The sequence below is a fragment of the Dendropsophus ebraccatus genome, chromosome 1 (assembly GCF_027789765.1).
Source record: "Dendropsophus ebraccatus isolate aDenEbr1 chromosome 1, aDenEbr1.pat, whole genome shotgun sequence".
In the NCBI taxonomy this organism is placed as follows: domain Eukaryota; kingdom Metazoa; phylum Chordata; class Amphibia; order Anura; family Hylidae; genus Dendropsophus; species Dendropsophus ebraccatus.
In genome coordinates, this window is record NC_091454.1 from 215066122 (window position 1) to 215086817 (window position 20696).

The 20696-nt window shown below is 48.0% G+C and overlaps 1 protein-coding gene across 1 annotated transcript; it reads right to left on the minus strand.

Annotated features, from left to right (window-relative positions):
• Positions 1-390: 390 nt before the first annotated feature.
• DCAF15 (DDB1 and CUL4 associated factor 15) lies at positions 391-15356 on the minus strand. Its single transcript, XM_069979032.1, has 13 exons — positions 15176-15356; positions 8968-9065; positions 5088-5223; positions 4896-5002; positions 4687-4808; positions 4447-4605; positions 3942-4370; positions 3729-3829; positions 3508-3636; positions 3316-3395; positions 1136-1240; positions 950-1065; positions 391-859 (listed from the first exon to the last, which is right to left on the minus strand). Exons 1-13 carry the CDS (start codon positions 15323-15325, stop codon positions 804-806), a joined length of 1788 nt encoding a protein of 595 aa, XP_069835133.1. The 5' UTR covers positions 15326-15356; the 3' UTR covers positions 391-803.
• Between the last annotated feature and the right edge of the window lie 5340 nt (positions 15357-20696).

The window sequence follows — 20696 nt, forward strand, 5'->3', positions numbered from 1 at the left end:
TCACACATCTGGTAAACTTATCCGGCTTTCCTATTAGTTCTATTGGGCATAGATACCCTTTAGGATGTGTCCATGCTAGAGAATATAGGCCATGTCTTATATTTGTCCGGAATTCTAACACGAATGCCCAATAGAACGCAATGCGGCGATGTGATTGACCTGGGCTGGAAGCCACTGGCCCCCGACCCTGTGAGCCGCCCTTGTGGGCGGAGGCAGCATTTTACATACAAGAGGCCACTACCTCCCCCCCACGCTGCATCGCTCATGCACACGCAGAGCCAGAAGACTGAAAGAGAAGCCAGATAAGGAGAACACGTAAAAAACGACCACGGACGTGTGAAGGAGGCCTTACCCACTGGTTAGGGTGAGTGAAATCAGCTTCAACATGTGTGACCAGAAATAATGAGATTTATTTCACAAAAGGAGACAGAAATAAAAAGGAGACGTAATATATACACATATACATACACATGCCATTAAAAAAAATACCTCTGCTCCTTTCTGGACAGACAATGCAGGAACAAAAAGAATTATTAAAATGTCCCCCACTGTGAGGTTCTCCTGGACGTCAGTGACCACCCCGGGCACTATAAGAGCGCCCGCCTATACAGGACTGGGGGAGAGGTTCCTTACAAATAAAAAGCAGCTCAGATCCTGAGGCACTGCTGTGCTCTTCCAAAAGTCGTCACTAGATGGCAGCATGTAGGGAGGACTAATACAAAGGTCCCACTGCAGCGTCTCTACTTCCAGGTGCACCGAGACGCTCGTGCTGAGGTAGAGTTGACATCTCCAGCTGAGCAGGGTCACAGTACAATCCACGTGTATCGTACGCTGTCCGCCAAAACCTTGAGGGAGCACCCTGTGAAGAGTAGAGATGGCTGCTCTAAGCATAGGTGCCGGGACCCCACCAGTCTCTCTGGCCTGTAACAAGCTGCAGACATTGCCTTACCTTTATGCAGCGCCTCATTTGTCATCCGATTCACATATCGGACGCTGTTTTCTGGAACCAACCATTTCATGACCGTGTCCACACAGCTTTTCCGGTACGAGCTCCATACGCTGCCGCTGAGGAGACAAGTCACATCAACACCAGACCCCGAAACCTGAGCACAATGGAGCAGAAATGGTCACTTACCTGGTCTGACCTTTCACCTCTGTAAGTTCACCCACGCTTAGGGTACTGAAGACTCCGGTGTGCAGGTCCCAAGCTACTTTTAGGCTTGTGTGATAAGTCTTAGGCCTAGGATTAAGTAGACATGTCCGGTAAATTTATCAGGAAATTCGGACAGATTTCCCAAACCATAGAGTTCTATTAGACACGCACACCCTTCAGGAGTTTTCCTGAAAGGTGTCAATACCGGAAAATATAGGACATCGATATTTGTCTGCAATTCCGGCATGGATGCTCCATAGAACCCGATGGGGACATCCAGAATTCTGGACAGCTCCAAAGGCACATCTGGAATCTGTCTCGAATTACGAATGTATTACATGGCAGCCGGGGCCAGCACTGGAACCCAGGTAAGTGCTGCTGGTCCTAATAAGGAGCGCATAAGGTTAAATACGGCACTGTGATTAACTGGGCACTATTGGCTCCCAAAACTGTCAATCGCTTTTGTGGCAGCATTATACCTCTATAATGGGCGATATGGCCAAAAAATAAAATCTCGATTTTTAAATTTTTTTGGATGATTATTGATTTAAATTTCGATTTTTTTTTTTTTTTTTTTCTTTTTTGCCAAATAAACAGAACATTTTTCTCCTTGCAGCGTCAGGTACTATTTTAATAACGTTTAAGACAACTGTGTCGCTTCCCACTGTAACAGTGCTCCCTTGTGCCCCATGTAGTATAGGAGATCTTCTTTGTGTCTCCATATAGGTAATGTGTAGTAGTGAAGGTTTGGTGGATAAGGGGTGTAGTAGTAGTAGTAGTACAGGTATAGAGGAGGGGTGTAGTAGTACAGATGGGTGTAGTAGTAGTAGTACAGGTACAGATGGGTGTAGTAGTAGTACAGGTACAGATGAGTGGTGTAGTAGTACAGGTACTGAGGGGTGGTGTAGTAGTAGTACAGGTATAGAGGAGGGGTGTAGTAGTACAGGTACCGATGGGTGGTGTAGTAGTAGTACAGGTACCGATGGGTGGTGTAGTAGTAGTACAGGTACAGATGAGGGGTGTAGTAGTACAGGTACTGATGGGTGGTGTAGTAGTAGTAATACAGGTAGAGATGAAGGGTGTAGTAGTAGTACAGGTACTGATGGGTGTAGTAGTACAGGTACTGATGGGTGGTGTAGTAGTAGTACAGGTACAGATGGGTGTAGTAGTAGAGGTACAGATGAGGGTTGTAGGAGTACAGGTACTGATGGGTGGTGTAGTAGTAGTACAGGTACAGATGAGGGGTGTAGTAGTAGTAGTACAGGTAGAGATGAAGGGTGTAGTAGTAGTAGTAGTACAGGTACTGATGGGTGTAGTAGTACAGGTACTGATGGGTGGTGTAGTAGTAGTACAGGTACCGATGGGTGTAGTAGTAGAGGTACAGATGAGGGTTGTAGGAGTACAGGTACTGATGGGTGGTGTAGTAGTAGTACAGGTACCGATGGGTGGTGTAGTAGTAGTACAGGTAGAGATGAAGGGTGTAGTAGTACAGGTACTGATGGGTGGTGTAGTACAGGTAGAGATGAGGGGTGTAGTAGTACAGGTACTGATGGGTGGTGTAGTAGTACAGGTAGAGATGAAGGGTGTAGTAGTAGTAGTAGTACAGGTACTGATGGGTGGTGTAGTAGTAGTACAGGTACCGATGGGTGTAGTAGATGTAGTACAGGTAGAGATGAAGGGTGTAGTAGTAGTAGTACAGGCACTGATGAGGGGTATAGTAGTAGTACAGGTATAGAGGGGAGGCAGGGGGTGACTGGGGGCAGAAGGGCACATACCCGGTATTCCCCTTCTCCTCTCACCCCGGGCACACTCATTATCCTCCTGACAGCACATGGAGGTCCCCAGTCTCTCTTAAGTAGGAGGAAGCCGCTTTAGGAAACCATCAGTGTTCCCTGGCTGTAAAAAGTAGGAGGAGGCCGCAGGGACAACTGAGTTTAGGTGACTGGGGCGGAGGTCATAGCATCGCTGCGGGTGCTGGAACTATACAGCGGGATCAATCCTACTGTACAGCTCCAGTAACTGCACCTCTGCCCCAGTCACCTAAACTCAGTTGTCCCTGCGGCCTCCTCCTACTTTTTACAGCCAGGGAACACTGATGGTTTCCTAAAGCCTCCATGATCAGTGTTTCCCAGACGTGTACAGGGTGCCTTACTATCACCCACCTCAGCTGGGTGTCTTCTTGTGGAAAAGCGAGAAGCAGGAGTCCGATGTTCATTATCACCTGGTTAGTCTCGGGACACATCTGCCAGGAAAGAAACCAAAGTACAGATTACTTAACCTTGTAGCCAATCCCCGTGCCAAGACGGCTACAAGGGGCGGACTAGGAATCTGATGGTCACATAAAGACCTCTCACCTCCAGGATAACTATATCGTAGTCACTGAAGGAGCAGAACTGCCGGGACCAGGAGGCGTCATGGCGAATGACTTCATTTATAACGTATTCAAAGTCCAGAGTGAGCTGCTCCACCATGAGATGTTGGCCCTGAGCGGGTTTCAGAGAAAGGAAGACGAGACAGGTCAGAACCGGCAGATACAGAGGGGGAAGAAGGACAAGTTCAGTGAGAGAGTCCACACCTGAAAAGATTTATCATGCAACGGTTTCAGACGTTGTCCCTTCAGATCGGTGACAAGGAAAGGCAGCGAGATCTTGTCAAATTCAGCCAGGTCTTCAAAATCTGTGGAGACTCAAAGGTTTAGGATGTGCCCGACCCCCTGGAGCAAACAAATCTACAGCGCCTTATATGCTATAAGACTGTATGAGTAGGTACCCCACCCCCACGCTCTCACCGTACTCTGGACCAGTATCCGTGGGCTCTCTCAGGACATAGCGTAGTTGGGTGTAGTTGATGTAGCTGGGCTCCTCTGTGTTACTGCCGGACCTGGCCGGCCCTTCGCTGACAGGACGGTGCCAAGAAGGAGAGTCGGGATCTGAGGGCTGAGAAGGACTTTGCTTGCTTGGTCCGGGTCGTTCTCCTTTGTCTTCAGTCTCCAGTCCAGAGGCCTCTCGGGCTCGTCGGAATATACCGGCCACAAATTCACGAGCTCTGGTCACAGCTGGGGGGGTCCCGGGGGGAGTGGCGGAGCAGGATTCAGAAGGAGGAGGAGAATGGCTGCTGGAGGAAGGAATGCTCGGGCTGAATGAGGAGGAGGAGCAGGGGGCGCGGGGATTGTGTCGGCTCTGTTTGCTGTACAATATCCTGCCGGATTCTTTATCACCTAAAACAACGGCATATAGAATCAGTCAGTCACAGCCTAGTAGTAGCAGTAGTCAGACAGTAGCCATGATGCCGACCTGCGGGGTGCACAGATATCGCACAGGCCACCAGGGAGAAGCTGGTATTGAGCAGAACTACGTGGTCCTTCTTGAGCTGGAACGCAGGCTGGAACGTGGGGAAAGGGTAAACCACCTGATACTTTGTATGAAGCATGAAGCTGTGCGGCAGACAGGGACCTAGAAGACAAACGCATCCCCCTTCAGTAATGGTATATACTGGTATACTGGTCTCCTATATATGTGAGGTAGACACAGTACCTGTAAGGGACTCCCTGCAGTCCGCACAGGGGGAGGTGGGGGGAGCAGACACAATGCTGATGTAAATATCTCGATGGTTCTCATCGCTCATCATGTTCATTAACATCCCATTGCCGGACGTGCTGCAGAAGAGCACAGGAGATAAGGGGTTAAACTTTCAGGAGGGTGGATGGTAGGACCATCACGTGACCCCCTCAGCCAAGACTCACTTGAAGCCGAACACAATGACTTTGGAGCTGTCGCTGGGCCACTCGCACACCGTCAGGTACAAGTCACTGTAGATCTCCTCATCCTGGAAGAGCCGCACTTGGCGCACCTAGGAGCGGAGGGCAGATGTGATGGAGAATGGTATACAGCGTATACAGGACGGTGAGAGGTCAGGGGGGACATGGGGGACTTACCAGCCGGAGCTTGCTGTGCACCTGGAACTGCCACCAATACAGATGATAGGAGTAAAAGGAGAAGTCGTCATCTAATACATCGCTAGTGTAGGATAATACAAAGCGGCCGCACTTGGAGAAGCCCAGGAAGACATGACTGTAGGAAGGAGAACACAATGGCGTTATATACTGAGCAGGTGTAACACAGCAACACCGCCATATATACTGAGCAGGTGTAACACAGCAACACCGCCATATATACTGAGCAGGTGTAACACAGCAACACCGCCATATATACTGAGCAGGTGTAACACAGCAACACCGCCATATATACTGAGCAGGTGTAACACAGCAACACCGCCATATATACTGAGCAGGTGTAACACAGCAACACCGCCATATATACTGAGCAGGGGTAACACAGCAACACCGCCATATATACTGAGCAGGGGTAACACAGCAACACCGCCATATATACTGAGCAGGGGTAACACAGCAACACCGCCATATATACTGAGCAGGGGTAACACAGCAGCACCGCCATATATACTGAGCAGGTGTAACACAGCAACACCGCCATATATACTGAGCAGGTGTAACACAGCAACACCGCCATATATACTGAGCAGGTGTAACACAGCAACACCGCCATATATACTGAGCAGGTGTAACACAGCAACACCGCCATATATACTGAGCAGGTGTAACACAGCAACACCGCCATATATACTGAGCAGGTGTAACACAGCAACACCGCCATATATACTGAGCAGGTGTAACACAGCAACACCGCCATATATACTGAGCAGGTGTAACACAGCAACACCGCCATATATACTGAGCAGGTGTAACACAGCAACACCGCCATATATACTGAGCAGGTGTAACACAGCAACACCGCCATATATACTGAGCAGGTGTAACACAGCAACACCGCCATATATACTGAGCAGGTGTAACACAGCAACACCGCCATATATACTGAGCAGGTGTAACACAGCAACACCGCCATATATACTGAGCAGGTGTAACACAGCAACACCGCCATATATACTGAGCAGGTGTAACACAGCAACACCGCCATATATACTGAGCAGGTGTAACACAGCAACACCGCCATATATACTGAGCAGGTGTAACACAGCAACACCGCCATATATACTGAGCAGGTGTAACACAGCAACACCGCCATATATACTGAGCAGGTGTAACACAGCAACACCGCCATATATACTGAGCAGGTGTAACACAGCAACACCGCCATATATACTGAGCAGGTGTAACACAGCAACACCGCCATATATACTGAGCAGGTGTAACACAGCAACACCACCATATATACTGAGCAGGTGTAACACAGCAACACCGCCATATATACTGAGCAGGTGTAACACAGCAACATCGCCATATATACTGAGCAGGTGTAACAGGGTAATACAGCAATACCGCCATATATACTGAGCAGGTGTAACGGTAACACAGCAATACCGCCATATATACTGAGCAGGTGTAACACAGCAACAACACCATATATACTGAGCAGGTGTAACACAGCAACAACGCCATATATACTGAGCAGGTGTAACACAGCAACACCGCCATATATACTGAGCAGGTGTAACAGGGTAACACAGCAATACCGCAATATATACTGAGCAGGTGTAACACAGCAACACCGCCATATATACTGAGCAGGTGTAACAGGGTAACACAGCAATACCGCCATATATACTGAGCAGGTGTAACAGGGTAACACTGTTATATATACTGAGCGTAAAAGGGTAACACAGCAACACCACCATATATACCGCCATATAGAAAGTAGTTATCAGTCACTATGTTACTACATTCAGCAAATATTAGTAACTCCAGATTTTATTCCAAGTCCTGTCCCAGCACAAACGCGGGTGTGGGTGTCTCTCCACTCTGCTTTACACTGCAGCTCTGCTGGGACTACCTGCAGAGGGGGAGGTATACAGTATGGGGACTACCTGCAAAGGGGGAGGTATACAGTATGGGGACTACCTGCACAGGGGGAGGTATACAGTATGGGGACTACCTGCAGAGGGGAGATGTATACAGTATGGGGACTACCTGCACAGGGGGAGGTATACAGTATGGGGACTACCTGCAGGGGGAGGTATACAGTATGGGGACTACCTGCAGGGGGGAGGTATACAGTATGGGGACTACCTGCACAGGGGGAGGTATACAGTATGGGAACTACTTGCAGAGGAGGGAGGTATACAGTATGGAGACTACCTGCAGAGGGGGGAGGTAGACAGTATGGGGGCTACCTGCAGAGGGGGAGGTATACAGTATGGGGACTAGCTGCAGGGGGGAGGTATACAGTATGGGGACTACCTGCAGAGTGGGAGGTATACAGTATGGGGACTACCTGCAGAGGGAGGTATACAGTATGGGGACTACCTGCACAGGGTGAGGTATACAGTATGGGGACTACCTGCAGAGTGGGAGGTATACAGTATGGGGACTACCTGCAGAGGGAGGTATACAGTATGGGGACTACCTGCAGAGGGAGGTATACAGTATGGGGACTACCTGCACAGGGGGAGGTATACAGTATGGGGACTACCTGCACAGGGGGAGGTATACATTATGGGGACTACCTGCAGTGGGAGGTATACAGTATGGGGACTACCTGCAGAGGGAGGTATACAGTATGGGGACTACCTGCAGAGGGAGGTATACAGTATAGGGACTACCTGCACAGGGGGGAGGTATACAGTATGGGGACTACCTGCACAGGGGGGAGGTATACAGTATGGGGACTACCTGCAGGGGGGGATGTATACAGTATGGAGACTATCCCACCATAACAAGGGACACCATGATGGAGCCCAGTATAAATGGTGTTCGTTGTTGGACAGATCCGCCCCTGCCGTCATGGTTTTGGCTGTAAGGGATGACATGGTGGCGGTATGGTCAGAACAGCTGCTTTACAGGAAAACCTTTTACAAGGCTACAAACCACTACAGCACGGAGGCAGAGCACTAAGGGGCTATGCTGAGCGGTCAGGGCACATACACTGGGGACCTCCTGCAGTGGAATTTCAGGGGGAACTTTGAAAGGGGTCGTCTGGAAATAAAAAATCATAGCCAGGTTGTTTTTTGCGCTATACTAAAACTTGGCTCAATTCACATCAATAGAACAGAGCTGCAATACTGCACAGAAATTACAGGACAAGAGTCTACAGCAGAAAATCTGCACCTAACCGCATGGATGTCGCTGCACATTGCACTCAGCAAATTTAGAAATTAAAGGGAAACTCCGGCAAAAAAGGTTTCTTTCAAATCAACTGGTGTCAGAAAGGTATTTAGATTTGTAATTCACTTATATTCAAAAATCTCCAGTCTTCTAGTACTTATCAGCTGCTGTACGTCCTGCAGGAAGTGGTGTATTCTCTTCAGTCTGACAGTGCTCTCTGCTGCCACCTCTGTCCATTTCAGGAACTGTCCAGAACAGGAGAGGATTTCTATGGGGATTTGCTGCTGATCTGGACAGTTACTGACATGGACAGAGGTGGCAGCAGAGAGCACAGTGTCAAACTGGAAAGAATACACAACTTAATGCAGGACATACAACAGCTGATAAGTACTGGAAGACTAGAGATGATTGAATGGAAGTAAATTACAAATCTATATAACTTTCTGACACCAGTTGATTTTCAAGAAAAAAATAAATGCTGGAGTTCCCCTTTAAGAACTCATTTAGCTATTACCCTGGGCGGTCAGATGCTACTGCGGACCTGCGGTGTTCCCACAGCAAAATCTGCAACTAGCCATTTCATTTCCAATTTATACTTCCATAATAAAGCCAGTAGGGAAAATCCTCAAAAAACCTGCAACGTATCAAAAAAGGGGGAGATCAGTAAGCGTACCCTTTCCTCAGGAACTCCTCGTCCACAATGTTACGCAGCGACACGCAAAGGCGAGGTGGAAGCTTCCGGAACAACCGCGGGGAAAGTTGTCCTGTGATCTGGGGGAGGGGGAAAAAAGTTACTTTTATTCACATGCAGAGCTTGGACCCCACCCCCGCGCACAGGACAGTGACCCCCAAACCCATCACCAGCTATGGGACCCCCACATCCATCACCAGCTATGGGACCCCCACATCCATCACCAGCTATGGGACCCCCACATCCATCACCAGCTATGGGACCCCCACATCCATCACCAGCTATGGGACCCCCACATCCATCACCAGCTATGGGACCCCCACATCCATCACCAGCTATGTGACCCCCACATCCATCACCAGCTATGGGACCCCCACATCCATCACCAGCTATGGGACCCCCACATCCATCACCAGCTATGGGACCCCCACATCCATCACCAGCTATGGGACCCCCACATCCATCACCAGCTATGGGACCCCCACATCCATCACCAGCTATGGGACCCCCACATCCATCACCAGCTATGGGACCCCCACATCCATCACCAGCTATGGGACTCCCACTCCCATCACCAGCTAGGGGACCCCCACATCCATCACCAGCTATGGGACCCCCACATCCATCACCAGCTGTGGGACCCCCACATCCATCACCAGCTGTGGAACCCCCACTCCCATCACCAGCTATGGGACCCCCATCACCAGCTATGGGACCCCCACATCCATCACCAGCTATGGGACCCCCACATCCATCACCAGCTATGGGACCCCCACATCCATCACCAGCTATGGGACCCCCACATCCATCACCAGCTATGGGACCCCCACATCCATCACCAGCTATGGGACCCCCACATCCATCACCAGCTATGGGACCCCCACATCCATCACCAGCTATGGGACCCCCACATCCATCACCAGCTATGGGACCCCCACATCCATCACCAGCTATGGGACCCCCACATCCATCACCAGCTATGGGACCCCCACATCCATCACCAGCTATGGGACCCCCACATCCATCACCAGCTAGGGGACCCCCACATCCATCACCAGCTAGGGGACCCCCACATCCATCACCAGCTAGGGGACCCCCACATCCATCACCAGCTAGGGGACCCCCACATCCATCACCAGCTAGGGGACCCCCACATCCATCACCAGCTATGGGACCCCCACTCCCATCACCAGCTATGGAACCCCCACTCCCATCACCAGCTATGGAACCCCCACTCCCATCACCAGCTATGGGACCCCCACATCCATCACCAGCTATGGGACCCCCACATCCATCACCAGCTATGGAACCCCCACTCCCATCACCAGCTATGGAACCCCCACTCCCATCACCAGCTATGGGACCCCCACATCCATCACCAGCTATGGGACCCCCACATCCATCACCAGCTATGGGACCCCCACATCCATCACCAGCTATGGGACCCCCACATCCATCACCAGCTATGGGACCCCCACATCCATCACCAGCTATGGGACCCCCACATCCATCACCAGCTATGTGACTCCCACTCCCATCACCAGCTATGGGACCCCCCACACCCATCACCAGCTATGGGACCCCCACACCCATCACCAGCTATGGGACCCCCACTCCCATCACCAGCTATGGGACCCCCACATCCATCACCAGCTATGGAACCCCCACTCCCATCACCAGCTATGGGACCCCCACTCCCATCACCAGCTAGGGGACCCCCACATCCATCACCAGCTATGGGACCCCTCCCTTACTTGTGTGATAATCCTGCAGCTCGGATTACAGCATGATGGGAGGAGACAATGTTATAATAGCTGGGTTATAATATCACCAGCAGTGACTGGGGGGGGGGGGAGGAGCGCTCAGCATCTCTGCAGGTTTCTCATCTCCCACCCTAGTGAGGAGATTACTGTCCTCTGTGGTTTCTACCAAAGACCGATCCAGATACATGATAAATTATATATCACAGAACAAAGGAACCATCAGGTGACAACTACTACTGGGACTACAACTATAGCGGTCACCCAACCACTACTACTGGGACTACAACTATAGCGGTCACCCAACCACTACTACTGGGACTACAACTATAGCGGTCACCCAACTACTACTACTACTGGGACTATAACTATAGCGGTCACCCAACTACTACTACTACTGGGACTATAACTATAGCGGTCACCCAACCACTACTACTGGGACTACAACTATAGCGGTCACCCAACTACTACTACTACTGGGACTATAACTATAGCGGTCACCCAACTACTACTACTGGGACTACAACTATAGCGGTCACCCAACTACTACTACTGGGACTACAACTATAGCGGTCACCCAACTACTACTACTGGGACTACAACTATAGCGGTCACCCAACTACTACTACTGGGACTACAACTATAGCGGTCACCCAACCACTACTACTGGGACTACAACTATAGCGGTCACCCAACTACTACTACTACTGGGACTATAACTATAGCGGTCACCCAACTACTACTACTACTGGGACTATAACTATAGCGGTCACCCAACTACTACTACTGGGACTACAACTATAGCGGTCACCCAACTACTACTACTGGGACTACAACTATAGCGGTCACCCAACTACTACTACTGGGACTACAACTATAGCGGTCACCCAACCACTACTACTGGGACTACAACTATTGCGGTCACCCAACTACTACTACTACTGGGACTACAACTATAGCGGTCACCCAACCACTACTACTGGGACTACAACTATAGCGGTCACCCAACTATTACTACAGGGACTACAACTATAGCGGTCACCCAACTATTACTACAGGGACTACAACTATAGCGGTCACCCAGCTACTACTACTGGGACTACAACTATAGCGGTCACCCAGATACTACTACTGGGACTACAACTATAGCGGTCACCCAGCTATCCCAGACATGAATGGCTGATGAGAAAGTCTTGTTACTACTCTGTTCCTTCAGTTATTCCTCTTCTCCAGTCATCTATGTCTCCTCCTCCTCCCGTTATTCCTCTTCTCCAGTCATCTATGTCTCCTCCTCCCGTTAGTCCTCCTCTCCAGTCATCTAGGTCTCCTCCTCCTCCCGTTAATCCTCCTCTCCAGTCATCTATGTCTCCTCCTACAGTTATTCCTCCTCTCTGGTCATCTATGTCTCCTCCTCCTCCTCTCTGGTCATCTATGTCTCCTCCTCCTCCTCCTCTCTGTTCATCTATGTCTCCACCTCCCGTTATTCCTCCTCCTGTTATTCCTCCTCTGCGTTCATCCATGTCTCCTTCTCCCATTATTCCTTCTCTCTGGTCATCTATGTCTCCTCTTATTTCTGTTATTCCTCCTCTCCGGTCATCAATGTCTTCTCCTCCTCACATTATTTCTCCTCTCTGGTCATCTATGTTTCCTCCTCTCCTGTCATCTAGGTCTCCTCCTCCTCTCATTATTCCTCCTCTCCGGTCATCTAAGTCTTCTCGTCCTCACGTTATTCCTTCTCTTCGGTCATCTATTTCTCCTCCTCCCATTATTCCTCCTCTCCGGTCATCTATGTCTCCTCCTCCTTCTGTTATTCCTCCTCTCCGGTCATCTATGTCTCCTCCTCCCGTTATTCCTCCTCTCCGGTCATCTAAGTCCTCTCGTCCTCACGTTATTCCTCCTCTTCGGTCATCTATTTCTCCTCCTCACATTATTCCTCCTCTCCGGTCATCTATGTCTCCTCCTCCTTCTGTTATTCCTCCTCTCCGGTCATCTATGTCTCCTCCTCCCGTTATTCCTCCTCTCCGGTCATCTATGTCTCCTCTTCCCGTTATTCCTCCTCTCCATTCATCTATGTCTCCTCTTCCCGTTATTCCTCCTCTCCGGTCGTCTATATCTCCTCCTCATGTTATTCCTCCCCTCCGGTCATCTATGTCTCCTCCTCCTCCCATTATTCCTTCTCTCCAGTCACCTATGTCTCCTCCTCTTCCCATTATTCCTCCTCTCCAGTCACCTATGTCTCCTCCTCTTCCCATTATTCCTCCTCTCCAGTCACCTATGTCTCCTCCTCCTCCCATTATTCCTCACGTTATTCCTCCTCTTCGGTCATCTATTTCTCCTCCTCCCATTATTCCTCCTCTCCGGTCATCTATGTCTCCTCCTCCTTCTGTTATTCCTCCTCTCCGGTCATCTATGTCTCCTCCTCCCGTTATTCCTCCTCTCCGGTCATCTAAGTCTTCTCGTCCTCACGTTATTCCTCCTCTTCGGTCATCTATTTCTCCTCCTCACATTATTCCTCCTCTCCGGTCATCTATGTCTCCTCCTCCTTCTGTTATTCCTCCTCTCCGGTCATCTATGTCTCCTCCTCCCGTTATTCCTCCTCTCCGGTCATCTATGTCTCCTCTTCCCGTTATTCCTCCTCTCCATTCATCTATGTCTCCTCTTCCCGTTATTCCTCCTCTCCGGTCGTCTATATCTCCTCCTCATGTTATTCCTCCCCTCCGGTCATCTATGTCTCCTCCTCCTCCCATTATTCCTTCTCTCCAGTCACCTATGTCTCCTCCTCTTCCCATTATTCCTCCTCTCCAGTCACCTATGTCTCCTCCTCTTCCCATTATTCCTCCTCTCCAGTCACCTATGTCTCCTCCTCCTCCCATTATTCCTCTTCTCCAGTCACCTATGTCTCCTCCTCTTCCCATTATTCCTCCTCTCCGGTCATCTATGTCTCCTCCTCCTCCCATTTTTCCTCCTCTCCGGTCATCTGTCTCATCCTCCTTCCGTTATTCCTCCTCTGTGGTCATCTGTCTCATCCTCCTCCTGTTATTCCTCCTCTCCGGTCATCTATGTCTCCTCTTCCCGTTATTCCTCCTCTCCGGTCATCTATGTCTCCTCTTCCAGTTATTCCTCCTCTCCAGTCACCTATGTCTCCTCCTCCTCTCCGGTCATCTATGTCTCCTTCTCTTCCCGTTATTCCTCCTCTCCGGTCATCTATGTCTCCTTCTCTTCCCGGTATTCCTCCTCTCCGGTCATCTATGTCTCCTTCTCTTCCCGGTATTCCTCTTCTCCGGTCATCTATGTCTCCTACTCCTCCAGTTATTCCTCCTCTCCGGTCATCTATGTCTCCTCTTCCCGGTATTCCTCCTCTCCAGTCATCTATGTCTCCTACTCCTCCAGTTATTCCTCCTCTCCGGTCATCTATGTCTCCTCTTCCCGTTATTCCTCCTCTCCGGTCATCTATGTCTCCTCTTCCCGTTATTCCTCCTCTCCGGTCATCTATGTCTCCTCTTCCCGTTATTCCTCCTCTCCGGTCATCTATGTCTCCTCTTCCCGTTATTCCTCCTCTACGGTCATCTATATCTTCTACTCTTCCCGTTATTCCTCCTCTCCGGTCATCTATGTCTCCTTTTCTTCCCGGTATTCCTCCTCTCCGGTCATCTATGTCTCCTACTCCTCCAGTTATTCCTCCTCTCCGGTCATCTATGTCTCCTCTTCCCGTTATTCTTCCTCTCCGGTCATCTATGTCTCCTCTTCCTGTTAGTCCTTCCGGTCATCTATATCTTCTACTCTTCCCGTTATTCCTCCTCTCCGGTCATCTATGTCTCCTCTTCCCGTTATTCCTCCTCTCCGGTCATCTATGTCTCCTCTTCCCGTTATTCCTCCTCTCCAGTCACCTACGTCTCCTCCTCCCATTATTCCTCCTCTCCGGTCATCTATGTCTCCTCTTCCCGTTATTCCTCCTCTCCGGTCATCTATGTCTCCTCTTCCCGTTATTCCTCCTCTCCGGTCATCTATGTCTCCTCTTCTCCTTATTCCTCCTCTCCGGTCATCTATGTCTCCTCTTCTCCTTATTCCTCCTCTCCGGTCATCTATGTCTCCTCTTCCCGTTATTCCTCCTCTCCGGTCATCTATGTCTCCTCTTCTCCTTATTCCTCCTCTCCGGTCATCTATGTCTCCTCTTCTCCTTATTCCTCCTCTCCGGTCATCTATGTCTCCTCTTCCCGTTATTCCTCCTCTCCGGTCATCTATGTCTCCTACTCCTCCAGTTATTCCTCCTCTCCGGTCACCTACGTCTCCTCCTCCTCACGTAATTCCACGTCTCCGTCCATCTACCTCCTCACGTTAATCCTCCCCGATCACCTATCTCCTTACGTTATACCTCTGCGGTCATTTATCGCCTCCCATGATTATAGCGCCCCTCCCTGGTGCATACTTACCTTGACTCGGTCCAGCTGTCGGATGATATGGTCCCTCGGGCCCCATTTCCTGCTACCGCCGCTCCGGTCCGATTTCGAGCTCGGCGCCATTTCCCCGCCGGTGCCTTCGCTTCCGGCAACAAACTCCGCCCACTCTTCCGCTGATGTCATGACGCAGAATTTAGGGCGTTGCTTTTAGACGAGAGATGAACTTGGAGTTGACAGAACGGGATTGGCTGCGCAACACGTCCTTCGGCTATACCGACCAATCAGGACGCAGGGAAGGAGTGGTCTCCATGGCAACTGCTTAGACGCTAAGATTTATAGACTGACAGAGAAATGAGGCGATCACACGGACTGTGGAGCTGTCAATAAATGTAGTGGTCACTGCCAGACCTCTACCTGTATCTCATTCTATCTCATTCTCTCTCTCTCTCTCTCTCTCTCTATATATATATATATAGGAACCAGTATACTGACCTATACCTGTGCTTTATCCTCCATATATACAAGAACCAGTATACTGACCTATACCTGTGCCTCATCCTCCATATACATAGGAACCAGAATACTGACCTATACCTGTGCCTCATCCTCAATATATATATATATAGGGACCAGGATACTGACCTATACCTATGCCTCATCCTCCATATATACAGAGGAACCAGGAGGCTGACCTATACCTGTGCCTCATCCTCCATATACATAGTGACCTGTATACTGACCTATACCTGTGCCTCATCCTCAATATATATATATAAGGACCAGGATACTGACCTATACCTTTTCCCTAATCCTCCGTATGTATGTATATATATATATATATATATATATATATATATATATATATATATATATATATAGGGACTAGGATATTGACCTATACCTGTGCCTCATCCTCCGTATACATAGTAACCTGTATACTGATCTATACGTGTGCTTCATCCACCATATACAGAGGAACCAGGATACTGATCTATACCTGTGCCTTATCCCCCATATACATAGGAACCAGTATACTGACCTATACCTGTGCCTCATCCTCCATATACCTAGGAACCAGTATACTGACCTATACCTGTGCCTCATCCCCCATACACATAGTAACCAGTATACTGACCTATATCTGTGCCTCATCCTCTATATACTTAGGAACCAGGATACTGATCTATACCTGTGCCTCATCCTCAATATATATATATAGGGACCAGGATACTGACCTATACCTATGCCTCATCCTCCATATATACAGAGGAACCAGGAGGCTGACCTATACCTGTGCCTCATCCTCCATATACATAGTGACCTGTATACTGACCTATATCTGTGCCTCATCCTCAATATATATATATATATAGGGACCAGGATACTGACCTATACCTTTTCCCTAATCCTCCGTATGTATATATATAGGGACCAGGATACTGACCTATACCTGTGCCTCATCCTCCGTATACATAGTAACCTGTATACTGATCTATACGTGTGCCTCATCCACCATATACAGAGGAACCAGGATGCTGATCTATACCTGTGCCTTATCCCCCATATACATAGGAACCAGTATACTGACCTATACCTGTGCCTCATCCTCCATATACATAGGAACCAGTATACTGACCTATACCTGTGCCTCATCCCCCATACACATAGTAACCAGTATACTGACCTATATCTGTGCCTCATCCTCTATATACTTAGGAACCAGGATACTGATCTATACCTGTGCCTCATCCTCCATATACATAGGAACCAGGATACTGACCTATACCTATGCCTCATCCTCCATATACATAGGAACCAGGATACTGACCTATACCTGTGCCTCATCCTCCATATATATAGGAACCAGGAGGCTGACCTATACCTGCGCCTCATCCTCCATATACATAGGAACCAGGAGGCTGACCTATACCTGCGCCTCATCCTCCATATACATAGGAACCAGAATACTGACCTATACCTGTGCCTCATCCTCCATATACATAGTGACCTGTATACTGACCTATACCTGTGCCTCATCCTCAATATATATATATATAGGGACCAGGATACTGACCTATACCTTTTCCCTAATCCTCCGTATATATATATATATATATATATATATATATATATATATATATATATATATATATATAGGGACCAGGATACTGACCTATACCTGTGCCTCATCCTCCGTATACATAGTAACCTGTATACTGATCTATACGTGTGCCTCATCCACCATATACAGAGGAACCAGGAGGCTGACCTATACCTGTGCCTCATCTTCCATATACATAGGAACCAGTATACTGACCTATACCTGTGCCTCATCCTCCATATACATAGGAACCAGTATACTGACCTATACCTGTGCCTCATCCCCCATACACATAGTAACCAGTATACTGACCTATATCTGTGCCTCATCCTCTATATACTTAGGAACCAGGATACTGATCTATACCTGTGCCTTATCCTCCATATACATAGGAACCAGGATACTGACCTATACCTGTGCCTCATCCTCCATATACATAGGAACCAGGATACTGACCTATACCTGTGCCTCATCCTCCATATATAGGAACCAGGAGGCTGACCTATACCTGCGCCTCATCCTCCATATACAGAGGAACCAGGATACTGACCTATACCTGTGCCTCATCCTCAATATATATAGGAACCAGTATACTGACCTATACCTGTGCCTCATCCCCCATATACATAGGAACCAGGATACTGACCTATACCTGTGCCTCATCCTCAATATATATAGGAACCAGTATACTGACCTATACCTGTGCCTCATCCTCAATATACATAGGAACCAGTATACTGACCTATACCTGTGCCTCATCCTCCATATACATAGGAACCAGGATACTGACCTATACCTGTGCCTCATCCTCAATATATATAGGAACCAGTATACTGACCTATACCTGTGCCTCATCCTCAATATACATAGGAACCAGGATACTGACCTATACCTGTGCCTCATCCTCCATATACATAGGAACCAGTATACTGACCTATACCTGTGCCTCATCCTCCATATACATAGGAACCAGGATACTGACCTATACCTGTGCCTCATCCTCCATATACATAGGAACCAGTATACTGACCTATACCTGTGCCTCATCCTCTATATACAGAGGAACCAGGATACTGATCTATACCTGTGCCTTATCCCCCATATACATAGTGTTATCGCACTAATAGCGATTTCTTCCTCACACATATTCACACAGACACCAATAGCAATTGGTATCAATGCAAAAAGGTTCTGCTTTATTACACAAACAACAGTTCTTATACTAGTTATGACGTACAGGAAAAGGGTGGTTACATCATTGGTTAATACTGGCACAATTGGCTACTTGCCTACTCAGGAGTGTCTTATGCTGATGAGTTCCTAAGTTATCTGACACTCAAGACTACTCATATCTCCCCACTCCCAAAGACACACAAGTATATATAATGATTACCATATGGCCGTACGAGCTATACCTGAGTATACATATAGAAATAGATATTTTTCAGACTATAACTCTCACAATAGGAACCAGTATACTGACCCATACCTGTGCCTCATCCTCCATATACAAAGGAACCAGGAGGCTGACCTATACCTGTGCCTCATCCTCCATATACAGAGGAACCAGGAGGCTGACCTATACCTGTGCCTCATCCTCCATATACACAGGAACCAGGATACTGACTTATACCTGTGCCTCATCTTCTCTCTCTCTCTCTCATATATATATATATATATATATATATATATATATATATATATATATATATATATAGGAACCAGTATACTGACATATACCTGTGCCTCATCCTCCATATACATAGGAACCAGGAGGCTGACCTATACCTGTGCCTCATCCTCCATATACAGAGGAACCAGGATACTGACCTATACCTGTGCGTCATCCTCCATATACATAGGAACCAGTATACTAACATATACCTGCGCCTCATCCTCAATATATATATATATATATATATATATATATATATATATATATATATATATATATAGGAACCAGTATACTAACATATACCTGCGCCTCATCCTCAATATATACATAGTAACCAGTATACTGACCTATACCTGTGCCTCATCCTCCATACTTTCCCTATGCTGTGTATATACACCATACACATCTATGGGCTCTGGTATAGGACGCAGCACAGCTGGAGCCATACTCTTTTCCATCCTATTTTCAGGCGGGTGTAGTGACCCGATTCTGGTTCTGAGTCACCTATAGGTTACATAAGGATTCTATAGACCTTATTTATACAACCCTTTGGGGTGCGGCAATAACCAGTTATATTTAGGAGCAGGAACAGGTTTTGTCTCGGGTGTGTTTGGAGTCACCTCTACAGGGATGGAGGTGAGGAATACCCAGGTGTATACTGTGTGCATATATACCATATACATATAGACCACTGTATAACAATGCCCATAGTGCAGGCAGGTAAGGGCTATGCTTGGGGGCAGCCAGTACATATTATAGGTCTCTCCAATGTGTATTCTGCTCTATATACACACATGTATACAGGGAGTGGGTCACCAATGCCAGGACTATTGGAATCTATGGCCTGCAGCTTATTGCTGTGCTGCTCTTTATAACACTCTAAGACTGAAATTTAAAGGGGATGTCAAGGCATGATGGGAATTGTAGTTTAGCAACAGCTGGAGAGCCTGAGTTTGCCACCCCTGATGACCTCCTCTGAATGAGAGGTAAAGACTTCTGAAGACCCCTATGGATACATGATAAGCTGTAGTAGCCTATAGGCACCATGGACGACGAACTCAGATGGTAACACACCAGACCCTATGTGGTATATAGTATTTATTTCATGTATCGATCATCGCATATACAGTAACTACACAATGCATAGTATTGGTTGTAATAGTACTTGTCACGTAGCAGCCATGTTCTCGACTAATGCAGTATATTGTTTGTTGCTCCATAGCGATACAGCAGAAACCAGAGATAGACGTCTATAAGTAAGTAACACTGAAAGCCGCCTAGATGTCTAGCGGACCCCCGTGTACACAGAAGTCATGTAGTAGGTGACGGATGCAAAGCTACTGACTAGCGCCACCTATAGGCAACTACAGAGACTTGAAATATCGAATTTGAAGTCATGAGTTTTCTTTACCATATGTTTCTCTCATTAGTGACCAGTGTGGCTGTAGTGGGCATGCTCTAGTGACACTCTGTGACGTATACTGGGCACTCTGTGTGTGTGTGTATATATATATATATATATATATATATATATATATATATCACCGCTGCATATTTACTATGTACATAATTCTTCTAGAAGATGCGCCAAGTGTGTCAGGAACCTTTGTGCACCCAGCTGAGGTAGGTTGTCGAAGCGCCATCCACTCTACACTCAACACACAGACTTAAAGGGGTTGTAAACAGCAAAATCATAGGGGGATATTTATCAAACATGGTGTAAAGTGAAACTGGCTCAGTTGCCCCTAGCAACCAATCAGATTCCACCTTTCATTCCT